At 36.3% G+C, this 25331-nt stretch overlaps 1 protein-coding gene across 3 annotated transcripts in view; it reads left to right on the top strand.

Annotated features, from left to right (window-relative positions):
• Positions 1 to 9321, top strand: part of LOC140837289 (nucleobase-ascorbate transporter 3-like) — a 28959-nt gene extending 19638 nt beyond the window's left edge. For all 3 annotated transcript variants that reach the window (XM_073203405.1, XM_073203406.1, XM_073203404.1), the window contains 4 exons: positions 7550 to 7641; positions 7845 to 7922; positions 8003 to 8163; positions 8997 to 9321. In XM_073203405.1, the coding sequence (XP_073059506.1) occupies positions 7550 to 7641; positions 7845 to 7922; positions 8003 to 8163; positions 8997 to 9215 (550 nt within the window). In that variant the 3' untranslated portion in view covers positions 9216 to 9321. The remainder of the gene's footprint in view (positions 1 to 7549; positions 7642 to 7844; positions 7923 to 8002; positions 8164 to 8996) is intronic.
• Positions 9322 to 25331: the final 16010 nt, after the last annotated feature.

Raw genomic sequence — 25331 nt, 5'->3', positions numbered from 1 at the left:
AGGCGTTAAAAAGGGATCTGTTCTAGTAGCGGAGGCTGTATCAATCACCAAGGAATGAGATATGGGATGAAGAAATGAAGATCAAACAAAAAGTGTTCCGGTTTACGTTGGGTAGTGGGGGTCTTCGATTTGTTGGTAAGAGAGAACTAGGAATGTGAGTTATGTGCTTGAATTAGATCGAGAAGGGGCACATTGGATATCTCCAAGTTAAAGGATTTAATTTACTCTCCATCTTTGTGTCCGGCTTTCAATGGGTTCAGAGACACTAATGTTGTGTTTACTGTTTACCATTCAAAGATATACCAATAAACGGGGAAGTTTCCTGGAGTGTACAAACATAACCAGCTCGGTAGAAAACAACTCATCATAGTGCCGAGCGGTCTTAATTTGTGGGGTTGGAAAAGAATATTAAATATATTGGCTGTATTATTGGCATGAAAAAATCAGATGAAGGTCCAGCCTATTTTCATCGTGGTGTTGCTCGAGGAAGAGTTAACAACGCATTTCATAAAGACAAAAAAGTTGATTGGCAGCATCATCGAGGGATGAAGGAAGTCGAGAGCTGTAGAAGGTAGAGGCTGGTTAAGAACTGGTATGAAGCACTTATTGTTACTAAGGGAAGGGTTAACACTTCATGGGAGCAGATTCAGACCGTTCTTAGTAATTCTGTCAATGAGAGGATCGGGCTCTTTCCTTTTCGCGCTTGTAAGGCAGTGTGGTGGTGTCGTGTCCCTGTGTGATGGATCGTGTAATAGGTCGCGTGCTAGATGAAACCGTGGAATCCAGATCCCACGTTAGTTTATGCGATTTCCTTCCTTGTCGACCAATCGTGAATTAATGAGAGGCTCGAGGGAGAGAACCTCACGATCTCGGAATAATTGTTATGCTGAAAAATATTGATATCTTTTCATTCCACGTTAAGTGCATATAAATACACAAGAGTCCTAGCTTACCCAAACTCTAAAAAGATAACTAACAACCATATCCTAAAGATGAATAAATCCAATCCTAAGTACCAAATCCTAACAAAACAACTTAAATAAATCAGAAAAAGAATCTCAATCCTTTGATTTGAATCGGCCGTGTGTGTCTCGTTTATAAACCATATCCTTCGAATTCCCATGTGTTGCGTGGCCTCCCACTGTGGTCGTGACAGGTGGCCTTCCAATCAAACAAAGTATTCATATTTTCTGAACCTAGAGGTTTTTTTTATAGAAAAGGTCTTTGGTTTTTGAGTGGAGACCAGAAATCAATAAGGACATGGTTTACGAATGTTGCAGCAGTTGGGTTAGGATTTTTGGTCTACCTTGGAATATATGGTCTTTTGATACTTTCAAAATTATCGGGGATCAATGCGGTGGTTTGTTGGATATAAGTTATGACACTGCATGCTTTAGAGATCTTGGGGCAACAAAGATTAATGTGAGAGGTACTGAAGGAGGATCTATTAACAGTGGGATGCAAATTCCATTGGAAGAAGGGATTATAGAGATCAGAATCGAGGTTGATTCTATTGATTTAGCAGCCTGTGAGTGTTACGTATGCTTAGGTCGTGGTAAATAGTAAGAGGATGTTGGCGGAATGGGGGAATTCTAATATTCGTAGAAAACAAGACGGAGTTGCGGGATCTATCAGTCACTCTAATATTGCTGTCAAAGAATCTGATGTAAGGCGAGAGCATGAACCTTATTTAGGAGATAGAGTGGAATGTATCGGGATTGGCATCCATGAGGAATTGGTGAAAGATGAGAAAACTTTTGTTCTTCCTAAAGAAGCCGAGCGTCGACCAATTAATTCTACTGTTAAGTTGGCACCTCCATTAGGGGAAAAGGTCGTTAAGATCTTAAAAAGATTCATCCTAAAGAGGTTAGTGATTTCAGAAGATCACCTATCCATTGCATGATCAATCAGGGGTTCAAGGGTCAAATCGGACTTAGAGGAGCTGAAAGCACAAAAGATATACTGCCTACCTTTGAGAAAACGTATAACAAAAGAAAATTCAGGAATATTAATGAGAATAAATTTGGTCTTGAAAAGGGTGTTTTGCCCTATGCAAAATACTGGGCAGCGGGAAAATGTGAAAGTGAAACTAGGGATGTAAATGAACCGAACTGTTCGCGAGCTTTTCGGATTTCGGCTCGTTAAAAAGCTCGTTCGGGCTCGTTCGTTAAGCTTATCGAGCCGAGCCCGAGCCTTATTTTTGGCTCGACAATTTTGTTGAGCCGAGCTTGAGATTAATGATGTTCGGCTCGTTAGCTCGTGAACATGTTCGATAATAGGTTCGCGAGCTCAAAATTGAGCTCGGCTCGTTTAGCTGGCTCGTGAGCTCGAGCTCGGCTCGTTTAAGTGGTTAACGAGCTCGGGTTCGAGCTCGGCTCGTTTAGATAGATCGTGAGTTCGAATTTGAGATAATTAATGAGTTATAATATTAAAATAATTATGTATGATAAATAATAATAAATTAAAAATTAATAGGAGGAATATTCAAAACGAGACTAATTCTAACACCATTGACATATGATCTGCTGGAACTCTTCTTCAAATAAGGCCTTTCTGCTGTGTCGTAATAAGGGTAATTTTGAATTGGAGATGAACGTAGATTTGAAGATTCTTTCATTGAATGCCGCTTCTGCATAACTTTGTGGTTTGGAGTTGGATTCGAAGCAGAAACGAGCTCGCTTAACGAGCTTGTTTAACGAGCCGAACCCGAGCCAGGCTCATTAAACAAGATAAACGAGCCATTAACGAGCCGAGCTCGAGCCAAGCCTGAGCTTCATAACTTCCGAACGAGCCGAGCCCGAGCTTCAAACCAAAGGCTCGTACCGAGCCCGAGCCGAGCCCGAGCCGAGCAAATAGTTTAACGAGCCGAGCCCGAGCCTGATACTGTTCGGCTCGGCTCGTCTCATTTACATTCCTATGTGAAACCTTTAGTGGGAGAGGTATTCTCTTGTTTCAATAGTCATTTCTAAATCATTCTTTCAATCATCATTATCTAAATCATTTTTTCAATCATCATTATATTCTTCATGTGTCCTCGTTCGGCAGATGTCTAGAGGTCTTTTAGGTGGAGGAGGGCAACCGAGGATAGATGCTGAGTCGGGCAGATTAAATATCACAGGGGCTGAGATGAGGAATAAGTTCCAAGATGAGGATAAGGCGTCGGGAGTGCATTCAGCTTATGAGTATTGGGAAGGTGTTAAGCAGTCAACAGGTGTTTTAAGTAGAGAACTAAATAGATTGAAGTACGGGATTAATTACAAGAAAGGCTTGGTTTCCAAGGGTTCAATGCGTTTTTATGAGAGAGGATATGCTCTTGGAATATTGGGGGGAGGGGCAACTAGAAAGAGGGGATTAATTTGTACTGTATTACCGGACATTGCAGTGCTTTTAGAAGTCAAGAGAGAGGGTTGGATAGTAGATTTGTTACAAGTTTGTGAAAGACTAGATTTCTTGATTGGTTTTTCTTACCGGCGATAGGAAGATTAGGGCTTATTCTAGTGATGTGGATCCTAGATTGGTGGTGGTCAACGATAATTTGATATGGGAGTTTTCGGTCTCGATAGAGATCCAACTTAATGATGCTATCAAATGGTGGTTCTCAGCTATTTACGGACCATGTAAGCCAAGAGAAAGAGAATTATTTTTGGAAGAATTGGCGGGTTTGAGAACAATTGTTGTGACAAGTGGTGCTTGGGAGGAGATTTTAATATTGTCAGAACATTGAGCGAAAAGATGAATAGTCTATCAACAACTACGAGTATGTCGTGTTTTGATAAATTGATCAAGGAGTTGGAACTGCACAATCCACCTTTATTGAATGCAAAGTACCCACGGTCGAACTTCATGGATATACCGATTTGCTGTAAGCTATACAAATATATTTTCTTAGGGGGTTGAATGGACATTTTTAGACAAACGGTGCTACCCATATTACCTTAGACCGCTTTCCAGTTTTGCTAGATACTTCTAAGGTTACTTGGGGTCCATCTCCGTTCTGTTTCGAGAATGCTTGGCTGACTCATAAAAGCTTTGAAGACTTAGTTTCGTCCTAGTGGAATAATGAGGATAGTTAGAGATGGGAAGGGTATAAGTTCATGAAGAATCTTGAAGAATTAAAAGTTCAGGTATCGAAATGGAACAAAGAGGTATTTCGGGATGTGGATGTGAAATAGGCGGAGTTAGTTAAAAAAATTAGATAGCTGGATGAGCTAGAGACAGAGAGGACTTGGTATGATGTTTTAGTGAGGAAAGAAGGGTAGTGAGGTGCGAAATAGAAGAAAAGTTGTTTAGAAGATTTCAAATGGAAAGTAAAAAAGCAAAAGTCAGGTGATTGAGGGAAGGGGACCAAAACTCGAAATTTTTTCATGCCTTACTGAAGATTCGAAGGAATAGGTAGTGAGGTGCAAAATGGAAGAAATGTTGTTTAGAAGGTTTCAATTGGAAATTCAAAAAGCAAAAGTGAGATGGCCGAGGGAAGGGGACCAGAACTCAGTTTTTTCATGCCTTACTGAATAATTGAAGGAATAAATCACTGATAGATAAATTGGAACCGAAAGATGGGTCTGTGGTTACGGAGGTTTGTCAGATTGAAGAGTCTATAATCAGTTTTTATAGGAATCTTTATAGGAAATCGGATAGTGTAGGGGGGGTTCGACGGGATGGAGTGGAGCCCTATAGGTAGGGTGGATGCAGAGTAATTGGAGATTCCGTTTTCAGAGGAGGAGATTAAAAAAGCGGTGTTTGATAGCAATGGATCAAAGGCTCCAGACCTGGACGGGTTTACATTGGCTTTTTGTCAAAGTTGTTGGGTAGACTGTCAAAGAGGATTTACTGAAGGTGTTTAACGAATTCTTTGATGGAGGCGAACCAATGAAACTTACATTTTTCTAATCCCTAATAAACAATATGCGGTCTAGGGCGGTCTAGGTGAAGGACTTTAGGGCAATCAGTCTGATAACGAGCATGTATAAGATTTTGGCTAAGGTACGGAAAATCAATGTGCATTTATACAAGGGAGAAAGATTCTAGACTGTTGTCTTATTGCTAATGAAATAGTCGATGAGTGTAGATGAAAGAAGAAAAAAGGGTGGGTGTTCAAAATTGATTTGGAAATGGCGTATGATAATGTGGCTTGGAGATTTTTGGATTTCGTGCTATAAAAGTAAGGTTTTGGTGATTGATGGAGAAAATGGATAAAAGGTTGTGTATCGGATGTCTCTTTTTCAATATTTATTAATGAAAGGCCACATGGTAAAATAAAAGCGGAAAGAGGTCTTAGGCAAGGGTATCCATTAGCCCTTTTCCTATTTAATCTTGTGATTGATAGATTGGGGCGGTTGGTGGATAGGGCTAAAGTTGCGAATGAAGTCAGCGGGTTGGAAACTGGTTGAGTTAAAATAGAGATCTTTCACATCCAATTTGCGGATGATATTTTTTTTTTTGGTTAAATCAAAGAGGCATTGCGTTGGGTTTAAATTGTTCGGAGATGGAAGTGGAAGGGTTGGATTCAGAGATTGAGTGTAAAAATGAAGAGTGGCCTATTAAATATCTAGGGGGAACCGGGAGGTAATCCAAGGAATTATGACTTTTGGGAACCTGTGGTATCTAAGATGTCAAAGAAACTGGCAAGCTGGAAAAAGCGTTTTTATCGAGGGGGCTGATTAACCTTGATAGTGGCAGTGTTGAGTGCAATGCCGGCGTATTTCATGTCTCTATTTAAAGTAGCAAATGGTGGAAAAGATTGTGAGTGATTTTCTGTGGGACGGAGCCGATGGAGAGGTGCATTGTCATTTGGTTGCTTGGGATCAAGTTTGCAAATCAAAAAATTGGGGGGGTTGGGATTGGAGAATATTTGATTGAGGAATAAAAGCACTTTTAGGGAAATGATGGTGGAGATGTTATGATGAAAGGGATCTTTTTTTGAAAAAAGTTATTTAAAGCATTTATGGATTGCAAGATAATGCTTAGGACGTGGGGTTGGCAAGGAATATGACTTTTAGAAATCTTTGGAAATTTATCTCTCGATCTTACCAAGTTTTTCATCTTTTAGTTAAGGCGGTGTGAATGTTATTCGTTTTTGGGAGGATACTTGATGGGAGGTTTTGTCGTTCAAAGATTTTTTCCATCTCTTTTCATGATCTCCTTGAGTCATAACAAACTTATTACCAGTTTCTTATGTGAGGTGGACCTTCCGGTTAATTCCACCTATGCCTGGGATCTGGGCATCAGAAGGGCTTTGAATGAGTTTGAAATTGATGAGTTGAGTACTTTGTTAGGGGTTTTAGAAACTGTTCATTTGGAGTTGGATAGGGTGGATTTTAGGGCTTGGTTGGGGGACTATTCCAGGTCTTTTCTGTCAGATCTTTTCATTAGTCTTTTTCTCATGTCACTAATTTTCCTTATTTTTCTAATATCGGGAGAGAACCTATCCCTAATAAGAATCAAGTTTTCTCGTGGGCTGTGACTTTGGGAAAAATTGCCGACTTGTGATTCTTTGCAAAAAAAGTGGCCTAACTGTGAATTATTTCCGAACTGGTGTACACTTTCTGGAACAAAGAGGAGAATCAAGATCACCTACTTTTGCATTGTTCTTTCACGATTGGAATTTGGAATAGAGTATGTAGTGGATATTCCCAAGAGCGGCGCACAGTATGTTTCTTTTGGATCCAGGATTACCTAACGGATGGAAATGCCGGACCTTTTGGAATGTGTAGTTCATTGCTTTTTTGGTCAATCTGGTTGAGCGGAACAAAATAATTTTCAACGATACAGCAGAGTCTATAGACGAGTTTTGGGAAAATATCATATTTAGGGTTGCTAGTTGGACAAGAAAGCTTGCAGAGTTTAATCATTTATCTATTTTAGATCTAGTTAGGGATTGAAATTTTTTTATGTTATTGACGACATTGTAGTTTTTCTTGTATTGTGTTTTTGCGGATATATTATTTGTCTCCCTGTACTCTGATTTCCTATCTTGATATAATTTCATTTCATAAAAAAAATTAAAGAAACTTGCATGCACTACTTCATGACAATCCTTCGGGAATACCTCTTGCTTTCCACGTCAACTTTTAAATCCCCATCAAAAACAGGCCCAAAAATGTCTCACAACACTTGTTAAAAGATATCAAGTTTCTAACATTATTTAATAGAACTAAAACATTTGATGTGTAGGTACAATTGTTTGGTATCATGAATGCTACTTAGCTCAGTTTGTGCAAATTGAATATTCAACTGATGACTGATCGCAGACTTACCTTATCAAATGGTTGAGAATCATATGAGAAAAACAAACGACAGCTTAGAACTGATAGTTTTAAGAAATTTTTTCGTCTTCTACTTAATTATTTTTTTTTGTCAGCAAACATTATGTTTTTACTCTAAAGCTTACTGAAATGCTTAAAATATTGAATTGTGTCTCTAATATTAGTGGAGAAGAGTATGAAGAAGTAGGACTATGGTAATTAAAGGTTAATTTGAGTTGAGCAGCCTTGCAGTGAAAACTCCTATGAAACAAGTTTTATGTGATTGTTGGTCTTCCTTTATGCAGAGAAAATGTGGGGCTCCTAGGATTAACACGTGTTGGGAGCAGAAGAGTGGTTCAGATATCCACCGTTTTTATGATCTTCTTTTCCATATTTGGTTTGTTAACTGAGCCTCACTAAATTTTTTTCTCTTTTCATTTAAATTTTTTATTAATGTAAGATTAGGCAAGTCGCAGATGATAATTGAATAAGATTAAAGAGTGAATTCTTCATTATTGGCCTGGGTGGTATTTTACGGAAGGTTGTTTGGGTGGAGGCACAAATTCTTGAATTTATGATTTTATAATTCTTGGCTTGCAGGAAAATTTGGTGCGTTTTTCGCATCAATTCCATTGCCAATATTTGCTGCTATATATTGTGTCTTATACGGCTTTGTTGGTGAGTCACTTGTCAGAGCAGTAGTACCTGTTACCATCATGTATTTTACTTGTTTCATCATTTTTGCAAGCTTTTTGCAGCTGCTGTTGGGATTTCATTTATACAGTTCGCAAATAGCAACTCAATGCGAAACATCTACGTATTGGGCGTCTCTTTGTTCTTGGGTATATCTATTCCTCAATATTTTGTGATGAACACAGATATGTCTGGACATGGACCTGTCAGAACGAATGCAGGATGGGTAGGTGTCCTGACTTTTTCTCTGATTTCTTCATGTTAACATTGAAAACACATTACAATTTGGGATGAAGGATATTGTAGTAATGGATGCCAATTTTTCATATCATGCAACAATGGGAAAGGTATGGATTTTCTGTAATTCACTTGAGGTTTTCTCCTATTAGTTTGAACGTGGATGGATCCATATGTTTAGCCGAAAAGCATCTGATGTATTGGGATAAAAACTTACATCTTGAAAAAATATTAAGAATATTGAAGTGTGCATGAGGCTCAGTATTATATTAGCATGGAACACAGGACACTCTGGTTGATTATTTTTAGGATTTTTATGCGACACCCCAACTAGCGAGGAGTCTACCTGCTCAAGAACGGTGATGGTAGATTACCTATTTCTTCTAAACTGTGCTACAAGATCTTCTTCCATCTATTTTTGAAGCTTTGCTAGTGTCCTAAGTTTCTATAGAGAGAAGCACCTAAGCAAATTTTATGATGTTGACCTACCAGATTGACTGATCAGCGGAGTCGGAGAAATTATATTGTTAGTCTAATATATTCTTTTGATCGAGTGGCACCCAAATTATGAAGTTATAACTGACTCTAAGGATACAACCCAAGTACTGTAAACAACAGAACAATCAGCATCACGTTTCTGTATCTATTGTTATGGAACATTGGTAGGCACATGAGAAAGTTGGTCCTGTATTAGAAATATGAAACTGTGAAAATATTTAGTAATTTTCATTTCCGTTTGTGATTCTCCTTTTGCCTTTCAATGCTTACAGTATTGCTTAAGTTTCAAACGGGATGCATCTCTCTTTTTTTGGTTTCATGCAGTTCAATGATATATTGAATACGATATTCTCTTCACCACCTTCCGTGGCCCTAATAGTTGGGACGCTCCTAGACAACACTCTTGAAGCTCATCATTCATTTGAAGACCGAGGCCTTCCATGGTTTGTGCCTTTCCAGCGACGGAAGGGCGATAGTAGAAACGAAGAGTTTTACAGTTATCCTTTGAGAATCAACGAGTATATTCCCTCAAGATTTCTCTGACTAGACTTTGGTTTTGTACATTCTCGATCAGTTACAGTTGATAATCCGTGTGCTCAAATGTATGAATAGGCGGCATCGCTTTACTTCAAGTCATGTTTGATCTCTATATGCTTCATTTTGCTACTTTTGTTGAGCATTAAATTAAAATTTAAGAAAGAGGAAAGAGAAATGCATTGTGTATCCTACCTCGTTCTACGATAAAAATGTGAAGTCCTTAATAATTTTAAGGAATTCGCCAACATAGAATGTTGGCTATCCAGTTTAGGCTCTCCTTTTGGGATTATGGCCTAATGCCAGTGCTGCTATTCAAAAGTCAACTTGGGAAAAGGCTATGTTGGAGATTATTGATTCACTAGATTGATTATTTGAAATTTGAATTTATAGCATGTTTGTTTGATTTGATTGCCATAGATAGATTAGGGGGATTGTTTGTTAGGAATCCCAAAATTATAGAGCAAGTTTCTAATTCTAGGACTTATCTTGCCTTGCAAGTTGCAAGTAAGTAAATATATGTGCATACTATTGAAGAAATATACAATATGTAACATATTTTCGCATGAAAGAGAAAGGTCGGCTCTAATTTCTCAGGCCACATTCTTTTCGTTCCGTTTTTTTTTTTTTTTTTTTTTTTTTCATTTTCTGGTCTTGTTTCGGACCATTTCTGATCGCAGTACGTCGTCCATCTTTTAACCTGATAATTGACGACGGCAACCCTTCAGGTTTCATAAATTCAGCTCAAGTAAACTCCAACATGCCAATTGGAGATTTACGGAACATTGGGGTAAATTATCGACTGACCGGGAAAAACTATTAAATGGGGCCAATTCTATCCTACTCCGGGAGATTTACTTCCTGTCAATAAATAATATATACATGTATAGCATTTAAAAATAGCTACAATAATTTTATTAGCTTTTATAAATGGGTAGAACATAGAATTTCTTATAATAATTACATTTTAAAATATTGATTTCTTACATTTTATATGATTCTACCACAAAAATAAGAATAATAGAAATGAAAATCTCAGACCTCAAACGTAAAAGTTTTACTATAAAATAAAAATTTCACGTAATTTTTAAATATAAAATATTAAGTTTTAAAATTTGAGAATAATAATAATAATATAATGATATCACATTTAATATACATGAAACGAAATTAGTTTAATGATTAATTTGGTTGATTTTGGTTAAAGTAGTGTGAAATGTAATAATAATAATTAAAAAAAAAACAAGTGTAAGAAAAAAAATAGCAAAGAGGAGTAAATCTCCCGGAGTAGGATAGGTATATCGTTTTTTGACACCCGAGAAAAGTATTAAATTGCTAAAATATTTTAATTAAATGATTTTAGATGCATGAATGATATATTTTGAGTGATTAAATGATTAATTGTGTAATTTTGATCGGTTTCATAATTTAAAAAATTTTCAGATAAATATCGGGGGTTGACTGGGGATGGAGGACCGGAGACAATTAAAGTGTTAAAAATTTAAAAGCTAAATTTTTATTTTAAATATTTTAAGAATTATTGCATTTTTAAGTTCAAGTAAAATTAATTAGCAAGAGCAAGAAATTTTATGTATTTTATAAGGAATTTTTTTGGAAACGAGTATTTTTAAATCTTTTATTTGAGGTCTAATGATTTATAAATCTTAATGAGCCTAATTTATTAATTAAAACTATGGTTAATTAAGCCTATTAATTAAATATTTTGAAAGCCTTTTATTATTTATTTAAAGCAAAAAAAAAAAAAAAAACGTCCTAAACCTAAACACAACACACACACACACCTACACACACACATTCACTTAAAAGTGAAGGGGAACAGAGGCCAAAGAAGGGAAGCTTGGGCAAGGAAGTTTCGATTTTTTTCTCCTTCGTTCTTCTTTGTTCTTCTTTGTTCTTCTTTCCAACAACGATCACTCGACTCCCTTGCATCCAAAGGTGGGTTTTTGTGGGGTTTAACAAGAAAGAAGGGTAGAAAAAAATTAAAAATCGTCCTCCATTCCTCACCAACTTCCACCGCTTTGGTATTCGTATTTCGAGCGTTTTAAACGCAAAAGCACGTTTCCAAACCTTTTTTTGCACCATTCAAATCATATGTGTGTTTAATCGGTTTTCATGAAAAATATGAAACTCTCCTTTTATTTTTGTTTTTGGGACATTTACATGATAAAACTTTGATTTTTATGCTTTTAAACACATGGTTTTGTTGCACAAAGCGGCTGCTATGATAGGGCTATGGGAAGGGTTGTTTTTCAACATTTTTAAGGGTCCCTAGGTGTACGTTTAAAGGCTGAACAAGATAGGATACCTTGATGACGAAAATTGGGTTTTATGGACTAGGGTTTGCGTTTCGGGTCCTAGGAGAGGGAGACTGATAGCTGCTGTTTGTGATGTGTTCAGGGGTCCTAAGGAGTCTAGTCATGGTCCTAGATGGGCAGTGCAAGGGCTGGAAAGAGAGGATAAAAGTTGCACGTCGTTTTGGGTTGTTCAAGGCATGTAGGGGCACGGCTTAGGGCCTGGGTTCTAGGCTCTTTAAGCTTGGTCCAACAGAGTCTCTAGGGTTCAATGATGGTCCTAGGATTGTCAGCTAGGGGCTGGTTGGCTCGGCCATAGGCTAGGGTCGAAGGGATTGAGGGTTTGTGCAAGCTAGGGTTTTCGAAAATGAGCAGAATTTTCCAGCATGGTTCTAGGCTTGTTGAAAGGTTTTAATTGGCTTGATTTCGGATGAAAAAGGGTTAGTAAGGTGTTAATAAGCTATGGTTCAAGTTTGGTTAAGTTTTGAGTCGATACGGGTTAAAACCAGCACGTGCGGTTAAGTTTAATAAAGAATTAGGAAATTAGTTGAGGAGCTGAATTTTAAGTCTAATAAATGTTTATGGGTGTATTTTAAGGTGTCATGTTAAGTGTAGGGATGAAAAGTTTATATTTAAAATTTGGGAAAAAAAATATTAAGTTTTGAATTTATTCGGGTTAAAAACGCTTCATGGTTTAGTCATTAACTTATTAAATCAAAAGGCCGCCCGAGTTACGTAAGAGAAAAATATTAGAAATTAATTTTAAGCTTATATGATGGTTTGGTATAGGCTTGCGTCGATAAAAGTAAGAAGACTTCAAAATCGGGAATTTTAGTGCCCTACGTCCCGGTAGTTCGAAAGGTGTGGCAGTGTCCCGAAGAATCATAATACATACAAAATGATATTTTAAAATTTTTATGATGAAAATATTGAATTTTATGAATTAAGCTAAAGTTGTATTTTTTTGTTAAAATGCTATTTTACGAATTTGGAAATGACATGATATTTTATGAATAAAAAGGAAATAACATGCATCATTCATAAAATAAACTGATAAATAAATTTAACTTTAAAATAACAGCGGAAGTAAATATTGTGTTCAAACCACAATTTAGAAATAATTCAACATATTAAAAACTGATTTTGAACGTAAAAATAAATGATGAAATGTGAGGTCCTCAGGTTCCTACTATTGCTGACCCAAGCTAGCTCACTGGTCTCCGCCCTCAGTCTCGACCTCATCAGTACCTACAACAATCAAGTCTAGTGAGTCTAAAAACTCAACATGCATATATCGTGAATAGCAAGTAATATATCATAAAATCGCATGCAACGTAAAAATATCGTATCGTATAGCGTAAGGTGAAAATCGTGTCATGAGTAATTATAAATACGTGCATATCTGAAAATCGTACGTAAAAAATTTGCTCGATGGAGCCCTGTCATAAAAATACCATATCGAGATCTTCCTAGTAGAGATAATGTTTCAACGCAAGTGGCCCGTAACATATATAACATGAACGTCTGATCAGACTAAACCACAGAATACTGGGCGTATAGATCACCACAGCCCTTGGACTGGATGTCCGTACCCATACATAAACATAAACCGTTCGTAAGTCGCCGGGTGGAGAGATCTCATAAGCGTGAGGTGGCCACAAGATATATCGCATATATCTCAAAATAAACATTTTATATATTATGCACGTAATATAATTATAACCCTTTTTTTACCAGAAGAGTTGGGTCGTTCCCAGGCTTACTGCAACCAAATTCTAATATGAGAAACATGCAAATAATTTCAACTTGGCAAAAACCTCATATCCGAGCCAAAAACGAGATAAACACGACCAACAAACTAATTTTCAACCATGACTCCGTACCAACTCGAACCAATATCGAACCATCGTTTAGTCATGATAAAAATGCACCTAACATGATGAAATAATATTCATAATAACTGAAATGCACGAAAATAGTGAATGGAGGCCAAAATCATGAAATGCTCTTTCGAGAGTCACTATGGCACATTGCACCTTAAATTCTCGTACGACCTCTAAACCAAATCATGAACGGCAAAAAACATGACCTTCCTAACGCATTGAGTTACTGTCCAGTCCAAGGCCATAGGCTAAAATCCAACCAAGAAATCTAACCAACCTCCTGAACCGAAACATTGCTGCTATCCAGAAGCACGGTGGCGGCAGCTGCGTTTTGCTGTGGTTTATGAAACTAATGGCCATTGGGGCTTGAATCACCGACCAGAGTCCCTTTCCAACATCCTAAGGCATGGCTTGAACCATGGTTAAGGGAACTTGGCCAACCACAACTCAAGAAAATGCCTAGGATCACACAAAGTTCATACCGAGAACTCAAAAAAATCTGTACTGTGATGTATCGAATTGTTTGTTGTCTTACATCATTCCAGTGGCCATATGATCGACCATGGCTTGATCTAAACATAATGGGGTGTTGTATGAACCATGGCTATAGACTAGAAGCCAACCATGATCCATGCAAATACCAAGAACCGGAAGTTCACTCACATACCAGAAAAACAAAACCGAGGGACGCATATCTTGTTGTTTTAAAATTTTGATTGATTCGTGCACCAAACCTTGAAAGGATGTCTTGGTCACGTCCTAGACATGCTAAAGGGGGGGGGGGGGTTCCAACCATGGTTACAGGCCTTGGGCCAAACAAGCTTCGAACCTTCACCTTAGACAACCGAACAACAAAGCCGTGACTCAACTTGGAACTATGGGAAAGTTGTTGTCAAGCCTTCATCCTGCGTGCATGGGCTTGAACTAATGACCAACATGACTCTAACACACTCTAGTACATGCTTAGATGCAGCCTTGAGTGTCTGGAACAGAAGCAACGTCCTGAAATCACAAGAACACACACACCCGTGAGTTTCAAGAAAAGGGGTCGAGGGGGCTATGCAGAATTTCAACAAAATTTGCTGTCAAAAATTCGTTTGTTGCTTAAACCATGAATATATAATGTGTAAAAATATCTATAGGACTTGATTGAAGAGAAAAGAATCAATATATACATGCCTGGAAATCGGTTTTGAAAGAAACAAATCAATACGACAAACACGGCGCGGCGGAGACGGAGTGGTATTTTCTCTATTATTTTTCCTGCTGGTAGCACACGATTTCTAGCTGTTGTTTTTCTGAAATTTCGAAGGTAAGGAGGTGAAGGAAGGCTAGGTAATGAAGGTGAAGGTTGCAAATTAAATGGGGAGTTTGAATGGCAAATCCAATCTTTCTATCCTTGTTGCTTGAGAGTTATGGAATGATGTGTTATATGGTTGGATTGAGGAGTGAGATGGCCGAGATTTTCTAACAAAAACAAGGTAAGAATATTGCTTAAATCTTGTATTTTAAAATTTTAAAGTCTTAGATATCCATTATGTATTTTAGTAATTTAATAAATTAAATTAGGATACAATTACTTGCATGGCATGGCTTGGTCTATAAGATAAATTATTAAAATGTTAGGCTATAATTTCTTGAATATATTAGACCTAGATTAATTTATCTCAATTGGTTACACAATTTAATTTAGGCTTTAATTAAATATTGAACATAAAAGAATTTCTTTACTAACTTAAATCCACTTAATTTAAATAAATCTTAAAACATTCCTTATCATTAAAATAAATTATTCCTTGGATTAAATTAAATTTAGGAATATCTTCTTATTATTATTTTGATCTCAATAATCCAACTCCAGTCCGGCCTCGCGTATTTAACCAAAAAGATAAAACTAAATCTCTGCGTTTTAAAATAAATGATCGTATCAAAATGAATTAACCTTTCATATATATAATAATAATAAAAAAATCGTTTTTCATTAATTTAAATAATAGTAATTATGCATGGCTATACGTAATCTGATTTTTCGGGTTTTACATCAATTGACTATGACAAGTATGATATGATTGGGAATATCGTGAGGGAGAAGGCCCCAGAGGGAGCCAATGATCGTATTTCCATTTACGACGGTGCTTATTGCCCGTCTCTATGCGCAATGGTGAGTTAAGACTGATCAGTTGACGACATGATACGATTACAGCTAGTCACTTTCAAAGATTAAACTTTACCCAAAATGATATATGATGATGGAAAGCTTTACGATTAAATTATTTATGCGTTATTTATGCTTACAAACTTACACTAGCTATTTTAAATAAAAGTGTGATTTTTATGCATGTGCCTGTATATGTATTATTTGTTACTCATGGTTAAATGCGTTGAATCATTAGACTCACTAAGTTTGGATGGTTGCATGTGACTGTATATGTATTATTTATTATTCATGCTTTTAAATACATGGTTATGTTGCACAACGGAGCTGCCATGATAGGGCTATGAGAAAGGATATTTATCAACATGTTTAAGGGTCCCTAGCTGTACTTTTAAAGGCTAAACAAGACAGTGTTAGAGTAGGTGCCCGTCGAGCCAAGTGTTGGCCGAGTGTTCACAATGAAACTCTATGAATAAGCAATCTTTATTTTAATAATATTTGAAATTATTATTTTGGCAAATCTTTATCTGTATACCCATGCTAGCTGTATAGATAAAGCCCTTGAATATACAAATAGTAGAAAGAATATGAGATGCTCATATGATGAGTATCATGAAACTCATATTTGTAATACTGTATATTCTAAACGGTTCCTAGTCGATTCAGCCGCCACTAAGAAGGATATAGGCCGCTCGAGTTAGAGACTAGTATCTGCGATGTGAGTACCATGTTTCATTGGTAGGGGACATTGTGATGTCCGAACATGCAGATAGGTGCTCCTTGTAGAGTGCACTGAACAACCCTCCATAAAAGGACTTTCCAAGTGGTTCTCACTTATCGAGTGGAAAAGTCCTGGTTTATGGTTGTACAGAATTAGTCCTTATGACCCGGGACAACATTGAGACTCTATGTGCTAGAATTACACTTTGACTTGTTTACCGACTCTCATGGGGTCATCAGGTGGCAAGGTTGGGTGTTCTGTCGAAACACATAGGAGTCGATGCATTGTAGTCGGGGATTCACCGCTTACCTTCGGGTATGGATATCCTATGTGTTATCATGTGTATGTAGGTTGAAATCTCTGGCCAGAGTATGGTTGTAATTATGAAAGGTGTTTCATAGATTACACCATCGATGCAACTACGACATGACACATAGTATCGATTCATTGACAACTCTCGATAAACCAATGGTTGTCGAATCGATCGGGATATATGAGTTGAAGGGACCGTACTGTACGCTAACCATAATTGAATGGTTCTTGCAGGCACTATCATGTGATACCTAGGGAATCACGTAAGCGATGCTGCTAGGCGTTTAACGTGATTGGTTGGGTACTATCAGACTTGAGTTCTGACGTTCTTACTATCAAGGAGTTGATAAGTAAGAATGGAGCAATTGGGGTATGCTCGAATAAGGACATGTTTAGTCCGAATCACATGGAGATGTGAACCCACGGCTAGTTGTATCAATGAACCAATTAGGGCCACACAAGTACTAGCTTTGTAAATCCCGATGAGAAGTAAAAATAGTTCAATGTGTTGAACGGCTTATAAAGGAGTTTATAAGCGTAAGAAAAATTGGAAGTATGACTTCTATAATGGAGAAAATAGTTCAAAGTGTTGAACGACTTATAAATGAGTTTATAAGTGTAAGGAAAAATAGAAGTATGACTTCTATGAGAGAAATGTAAATTTTGATTTATGGAAGTGTTCCTAAATTAAAATTTGGCCAAGTGAATAATGTATTTGAAAATTGTGATTTTCATAAACATTATTATGGACTAAATTAAATTAATTCAAGTGTTGAATTAATTAAACACTAGTGGGCCTAGTAGAGTCCAAATAATTAAATTAATTCAAGTGTTGGATTAATTAAATAATATTGAGTCTAGTAGAGCTCAATTAAAATAATTATTTAACTAGTGGGACTTGGGTAAATTCAAGTAATGTTTAATTAGTCTCAAATATGTTTGAGATAATTAAATTTAGTCCAAAGTTTTTAATTTGATTAAAAACTATATTGTATGCATGCATGAGAGGTGAAGGGTTGGAGATTACTTTTGAATAAAATATTGGCATGGCATGCCACTTTTTGGATCAACTTTTTGCAACCCCAAGAGAACTCTTCCCTCCTCCATTACACATGCATATGGCCGAAACCTCACCTCCAATTCTCTCCCAAGATTTTTCTCCATTTTGTTCTTCAAATTGTTGAAGAATAAAATACTTCTCTTTGATAAATCTTCTTGTTTTTCTAGTGCAAAACAAGAAGGGATTTACCTAGTTAGTGGTGGGCTTGATTTTGAAGGAAAGAACTCAAAGAAAAGGAGGAGCTTGTAGATTTCTTCATGCCATTCAAGAGCCAAGTTGTTTACAACTTGGTTGGTGCCATCATCAATCTCTTGAGATTGATAGGTAACGATTTTATAACACCCTATGAATGTCATTATGTGTGTTTTTGTATTTGTTGCACAAAGAAATGGGGTGGCCGAAATTTTCCTCATAAAATTCGATTTTTGTGCTTCCGTTGCGCTTCCGGCCACCGTAACCGGTCCGCTTTCAGACAGGATGCCTTGATGAACGAAAATTGGTTTTCTATGGACTAGGGTTTGTGTTTCGGGTCCTATGCGAGGGAGACTGCTATCTGCTATTTGGGATGTGTTCAAGGGTCCTAAGGAGTCTAGTCATTGTACTAGATGGGTTGTGCAAGGGCTGTAAAGAGAGGATAAAGGTTGCACGCCGTTTTGGGTTGTTTAAAGTATGTATGGGCGCGGCTTAGTGCTGGGGGTTCTAGGCTCTTTAATCTTGGTCCAGCAGAGTCTCTAGGGTTCAGTCTTGGTCCTAGGATGGTTAGGTAGGTGCTGGTTGGGTTGTCCATGAGCTAGGATCGAAGGGATTGAGGGTTTGTGCAAGCTAGAGTTTTTGAAAATGAGCAGAATTTTCCCGCATGGTTCTAGGTTTGTTGAAAGGTTTTAATTGGCTTGATTTGGGATGAAAAAGGATTAGTAAGGTGTTAATAAGATATGATACAAGTTTGGTTAAGTTTTGAGTCGATACTGGTTAAAATCGAGACGTACGGTTAAGTTTTAAAAACATTGAGAAATTAGTTGATGAGCTTAATTTTATGTCTAAGAAATGTTTATGTGTATATTTTAAGGTGTCATGTTAAGTTTAGGGATGAAAGTTCATGTTTAAAATTTGGGAAGAAAATATTAAGTTTTGAATTTATTCGGCTTAAAAATGCTTCATGGTTTAGTCATTAAGTTATTAAATCAAAAGGCTCGGGTTTACGTATAAGAAAAATATTAGAAATTAATTTTAAGCTTATATGATGGTTTGGGATATGATCGAGTCGATAAAAGTAAGAAAACATTAAAATCATGCATTTTAGAGCCCAAGGGCAAAATGGTCATTTTGCGTTCCAGGTATTTCGAAAGGTCTGGCAGTGTCCCGAAGAATCATAATACATGCAACATGATATTTAAATTTTTTATGATGAAAATATTGAATTTTATGAATTATGCTAAAGTTGTATTTTTCTGTTAAAATGCTATTTTACGAATTTGGAAAGAACAAGATATTTTATGAATAAAAAAGAAATAAATATATTTTGAAGGATGTGAATTGACTATGACAAATATGATATGATATGATTGAGAATATCGTGAGGGAGAAGGCCCTAGAGGGAGCCCAACGATCATATTTCCATTTACGGCGGTGCTTATTGCCCGTCCCCATGCATAATGGTGAGCTAAGACTGATCAGTCGACGACATGATACGTTATATATGATGATGGAAAGTAAGGATGTAAACGAACCAAACCGTTTGTGAGCTAAGCTCGATTTGATAAAAGCTCGTTTGAGCTCGTTTAATGAGGCTCGTTAAGATAAACAAACCAAACTCAAGCTTTACAGTATTCAGCTCGTTAGCTCGTGAACATGTTCGTTGATAAGTTCATGAGTAATCTTTTAGATGAATTTACAAATCTATTTTTAATTTATTTATTATAATAAATTAACAAATTTTAATAAGAATAATATATTTTTCTTTAAATATATAATTTAATTTTAATTAATTTAATGAAAATTTAAATGTATAATTCATATTTATTAAGCTTGTTTAGGCTCAATAAAGGCTTGAATAAGCTGGACAACCATGCATATATTCGTTAAATAAAGCTTGAGCTCGGCTCGATTATAAACGAACCAAACTCAAACATTCAAGAGTTCGACTCGGTTCGACTCGATTACATCCCTAATGGAAAGCTTTACGATTAAATTATTTATGAGTTATTTATGCTTACAAACTTACACCAGCTATTTTAAATAAATTTATGCTTTTTATTCATGTGCATGTATATATATATATTATTTTTTAGTCATGGTTAGAACGTGTTGAATCATTAGACTCACTAGATTTGGATGGTTGTAGGTGAAGATGATATTCGAGGAAGGCGCTGACGCTTGAATAGATCGGGTCCGGCAGTATACTCCCGATAGACTTTATTTTCCGAATTAGCTTTATATTTGAAGTTTTGAAATAAAAATTTTGAGAATGATTTATTTAGAGGTTTTTATGCTTTAATTTGAAGTTCAGTTTTTATCATGTTAAAGGTTGACGAAGGATTTTTGTTAATATTGTACTTGGGGATTTTTATGCTCTTAGGAATTTTAAATGTTAAATAAATTTTTGGATGTTAGAAATGTTGAGTTATTTAGTATGCAAGTTTCTAATTTTACGAAAAAAAATATCAGTAGGATTTTAAAGATAAAAAAGTAGTGGACATTTCAGTTGGTATTAGAGCGAAGGATCCTGAAAAGGTTGTGCTACTGCCACTCCGAGAAGCTAAGTCACGCCTCAAGTCTGTGAGTATTTACTGCTTTGAATTTTACATGTTGGAAATTTTTTAAAATGCTTTTATGATATAGAGATTTGAAGGCATCATTTTTCTAAATTAAATGCATGTTGGTTACGTGGTTTGGATGGTGTTTACAGTTATTCTTCAGAGACGTGAGGAGAATTTGGTTTTTGTGTATCTCGAAATTTTGCACTATCTAAGATTAAGTTGAGGCGAATTGAACTTGGTTATTTAGGACTGCTTGTTTCGAATTATACATTGTGTAGGAAGAGAATTTTGAAGTTGATGTTTTGGGTTGAATTTTAGGAATCAGGACTTAATTATAATACTTTGAGGAACTTAATTGCAAGATTTCAGAAATATTGAGGGTGATTTTGCTATAATTTGAAAATATAGGGGCTTAGTTGTATGAATATGTAAACTTGGACGGCTAAAAGGCGAAAATTTGGAGCTAAATTGGAGAATTCGAGAATTTTTGGGTCTTGATTGTAAATTTTAGGAGAATTATGGGGTCATTTTACAATTTTCGAAATCTATGGGAGCCGTATTGCTTTAAATTCGATAGTTTGATGAGCTAGGAAATGCGATAAATTAGGCTTAATCGAATAATCCGAGAGCTTTGGGAGTTAGTTTGCAATTTACTGAAAAATAAAAGGTACTATTTGAATATAATTAGCAAATAAATTAACAATTAAGGGTTACATAAGAAATTGTGGTTGATGAAATTAGACAGATATGTAAGTATGAGATGTCCTAGGAGGAACGAGAAATATTAGTATTATCAATTTTTGATGAGAAAGTGAAATTTGTCAAATTATTAATTTTTGAGTATCATAGTGGATTATAGGGAATTACAATTGTATTATAGGTGTTATAAGCGTATGTCGTGAAACACGAAGGATATAAATATTAAATATAAGATTTAATCAACTATATTTTTATTTATGGTTTTACCGTAAGATACAAAGACCCTTGGTTTAACGATTGCTATTGTATCAGGAAGTTTCGGAGTTCTGTAATGTAGATTCCAGAATTTAGGTAAGTTAATTGAGAGGAGAAAATCAGTAACGGAATTCGTGCACATTGTGATATTAGGCAAAACAATGGAAGTAATGTTATGAAGGAGTCGAGGAATACAAGCTAAGAATATCGGATTTCAGTATAATTTTTGTAAGCTACAATTTATAAGATTTGAGAAAAATATTATTTGGGGGATATACGAGGTAACTGCGAAATTTGGGGAAGTAAGTTTGTAATGCCTGAGATTTTATCATGTTAAGCTGAGATTATTGATTCTGAACTGATATGATTATAGACGGATCACTCCGAGACCAGATTGGGTAAAACATAAGAGTTTTGTAAACGTTGGACAGAAAGTCTGGCGCCTGAGCGGTAGAAAATGACCGCCTGAGCGCCAGTGTTCAACAAGATGAGAAATTGGACAGAACGTCTGGCGCCCGAGCAGTAGTTTTTGACCGCCCGAGCGCCAGTGGATGATAAGCCGAATACTTGGACAGAAGGTTCGGCGCCCGAGCGGTAGGTTGTGACCGCCCGAGCGCCGACTGAAATTCATGGAAAATGAGACACGTTTATCTATCATGTATGGTGTTCTCGATATGTTAGACATATATGTCCGAATTATAATCCGACTTCAATACCGTGATCCTCTCGTTACCGGCTTCTACAGGACGTATGTTTTACTAGGTTTTGTTATGATTCGAAATTATGATATTGCCAGAATCGGATATGACTCATATATGGTGTTCTCGATATGTTAGACATCGTATAATCGAAACCGGATTGAAGAACAAACACTGGATGAAATTGTTATGATTTTCAGAATGGATTTGATTGAGATTTTATATCAGATTTGTATTGTTATTGATTATGAGATGTTGAGATTGATATTGTATTATTGGGTATATTGAGATTATACTGTTATGCCGTCAGAATTTGATAAGACTGAGATGTCTTGATTTGAATGGTATATTGATATGGTATATTCGATATTGTCATTGCCAGATTGATATTGACAGGCTTTGGATTCGAGACTTCGATAGAGTCAGATTGATAGAACGAAAGGTATAAATCAATGTTGATACGGGATTGCACAACTCGAGTTTGATTTGACTTGAGTTTCCCAAAATCACATACTGAATTGCCATTGCCTTGGTATGTTGCAATGTGTGATATTGATATGCTTATTCTATTGATTTATAGTAAAGCATGCGTTAGAGTCTTGGGCAGATATGCCTAGTCTTTGGCAGAACCGCCAAGTCACTGGACTTGGGTATATATCGATGTGCTTAGGAGTAGATCGACTTCTATTGCAGATATTCGACATAGATAGCCAAAGTCTGGGATTAAGGACGTACCACCATCTGGCTGGGGAAAGTAGGTGGGAGAACGTTGCGTTCTTATTCAACCGGGATCTTTAGATTAGAAATGAGTCGATTCTGAAGTGACGATTCCAGAGTTTTATTCAATACTTGATAACGATACATGTCTTTCAGATTTGATACATGTTATCGATATGTGTTTCATTCTTTTATATATGCTTTTATATGACTGTATGTTTACATTGTTTATACTGGGATTATATTCTCACCGGAGTTATCTGGCTGTTGTCTTGTTTTTATGTGTGCATGACAACAGGTGGGGCAGGATCAGGATCAGGAAGAGGATGAGAGATTCAGAATTAGCGTGGAGATCCGAACTTAGAATAGATCGATTTTCAGTACTTGATATAGTGACTGAACTTGATTTTGAGATAAACAAATGTTGTACAAGACTTGTACTTTTATATTGACATGTATACGGTATACCAGATTGAGTACATTATGTTTCCGCACTTGCATTTTTTTAAAAAAAAATTATGTCCCACATTACTTAATTGTTATATTGATTCTTAATAATGATTAAGAAGACGAATTAGGTTCGGGTCCCCACAAAGATAAAAAGAAATAATTTCATTTTTGGGTTTACAATGCGAATGCTATGATTTCTAATATCCAGAAATCTTTGTTTTTGAACTTTGTCAGTAAACCTTATCATGATGGATTCATTTGGGAAAATATTTAAAGTTATTAAGAAACAACTCGTAGCGTCATAAAATAGTTAATTCTTTTGAGACTATGAAATTGAAAATCTAAGTTCTAATTGGTGATCAAGAGTATAGTTGCTACTAGGAGAAAATTATTTTGGGACCTATTGGAAATATGCATTGGGATTATGTAGTAAGTTTTATTAGGTAAATAATAATGATTTTATGGATGCTAGGTTATGTGGACTATGAGATTTATGGTAATAGATGGAACTGAAACCTCATGGATAAGTTTCGAGTTCAATATATGAAATATTATTTTTGGGCAAGGATTTACCTTTTGAATATTAAGTTTGAATTTTAGGAATGCTAAACACTTAAATTGGGATATGTAAAACCTTGAATTATCTTGACTACAGTAAGTTAAGGAATGACATTTCCGAAATAAGGAAAATACTCTACCTTTTGGGATAACAATTAGATAACCACCTTATGTGAAATAAGTCACATAATATGATGTGAATCCTCGTACGAATAAATAGCAAACACGACTAATTTAGAATCGCGCCCTCAATTCAATAACGAACAAAGAACGTTGTTATTCCGATCTTTTGAATCAAGTGTGTGTGTGATTTTCACCTCTAAACTATGAAAAGTTTAGCAACAAACAATCACGAAATAAACAACCAAAATTATGACGAACCTTCAAAGAACTCGTCTTTGACAATCCGCGTAAGAACGATCGACAAACGCCACAAATTTAAAACTTTGATAAGTTTGATTTTGAAATAAAGCTAAGCCTTGAAAAGTTTTGAGAGAAAACTCAAAAGTTTGATACTCAATCAATAATAATCTGAAAAAATATATGTTAATTTTCGTCCATTATGTTTTACATAATCAAAAGATATGAAATCTAGTTACCAAACAAAATAAAACTCTAAAAAAAGAAACAAAATCTCGCCAATCCGTCTCATACACAGACACCGTGTAGAGGTCCGGAAGGGGGTCCATGTAGACACTAGAATTCTCCATCCCGGATGTATAGAACACGGACCCCGTGTACAGGTCCGTGCTCGGGTCCGTGTAGGCTCTGGATTTCTCAAACTTGATTGTTCTGGACACGGACCTCGTGTACAGATCCATGATCGGGTCTGTGTAGTCTCGGTCGTTCCCAAAATGCCTGAATAATGTTCCTTTGGAATCCACACATACTCCCATGCATCACGAAGCCTTCCGCACTTTGCACCTCGCTTGTACATCCTTTTCCTTTGCTTATAAGCCCATGAAATGCTTCCTTGAACCTCTTCAGTCGTCCCCTCATGATTGGTCCCTCCGGCAACTCTAAAGGATCCCATGCTTTCCTTGGAGCTTGACCATCCTTGTTCGCATCATCCTCCTCTTCTTGAAAAGGATTTGTCCTCAAATCTTGTTCATCACCTACATCAAACAACGACAAATCACTAACATTAAAAGTAGAGCTCACGTTATACTCACCTGTTAAATCGAGTTTGTAGGCATTGTCATTGATCCTTTCAAGGACTTGAAATGGTCCATCGCCCCTAGGTAATAGCTTTGAACGATGCTTCTCGGGGAACATTTCCTTCCGTAAGTGGAGCCACACCCAATCACCTTTCTCAAAGACCATCTTCTTCTTCCCCTTGTTGGCTTGTTTGGCATATTGCTAATTCTTCTTCTCTATGTTGACCTTGGCCTTTTCATGAAAACCTCTAACAAATTCAGCGTTCTTTTTGCCATCTATGTTTAACCTTTCACTCACAGGTAAAGACATCATATCCAACGGAGTCAAAGGATTAAAACCATAAACAATCTCAAATGGCGAATAATTTGTAGTTGAATGCATGCAACGATTA

Source organism: Primulina eburnea, chromosome 7 (assembly GCF_022965805.1).
Source record: "Primulina eburnea isolate SZY01 chromosome 7, ASM2296580v1, whole genome shotgun sequence".
NCBI classification, from domain to species: Eukaryota; Viridiplantae; Streptophyta; class Magnoliopsida; order Lamiales; family Gesneriaceae; genus Primulina; species Primulina eburnea.
The sequence above is the reverse complement of the archived record's forward strand: the minus strand, read 5'-3'. Positions and strand labels throughout refer to the sequence as shown.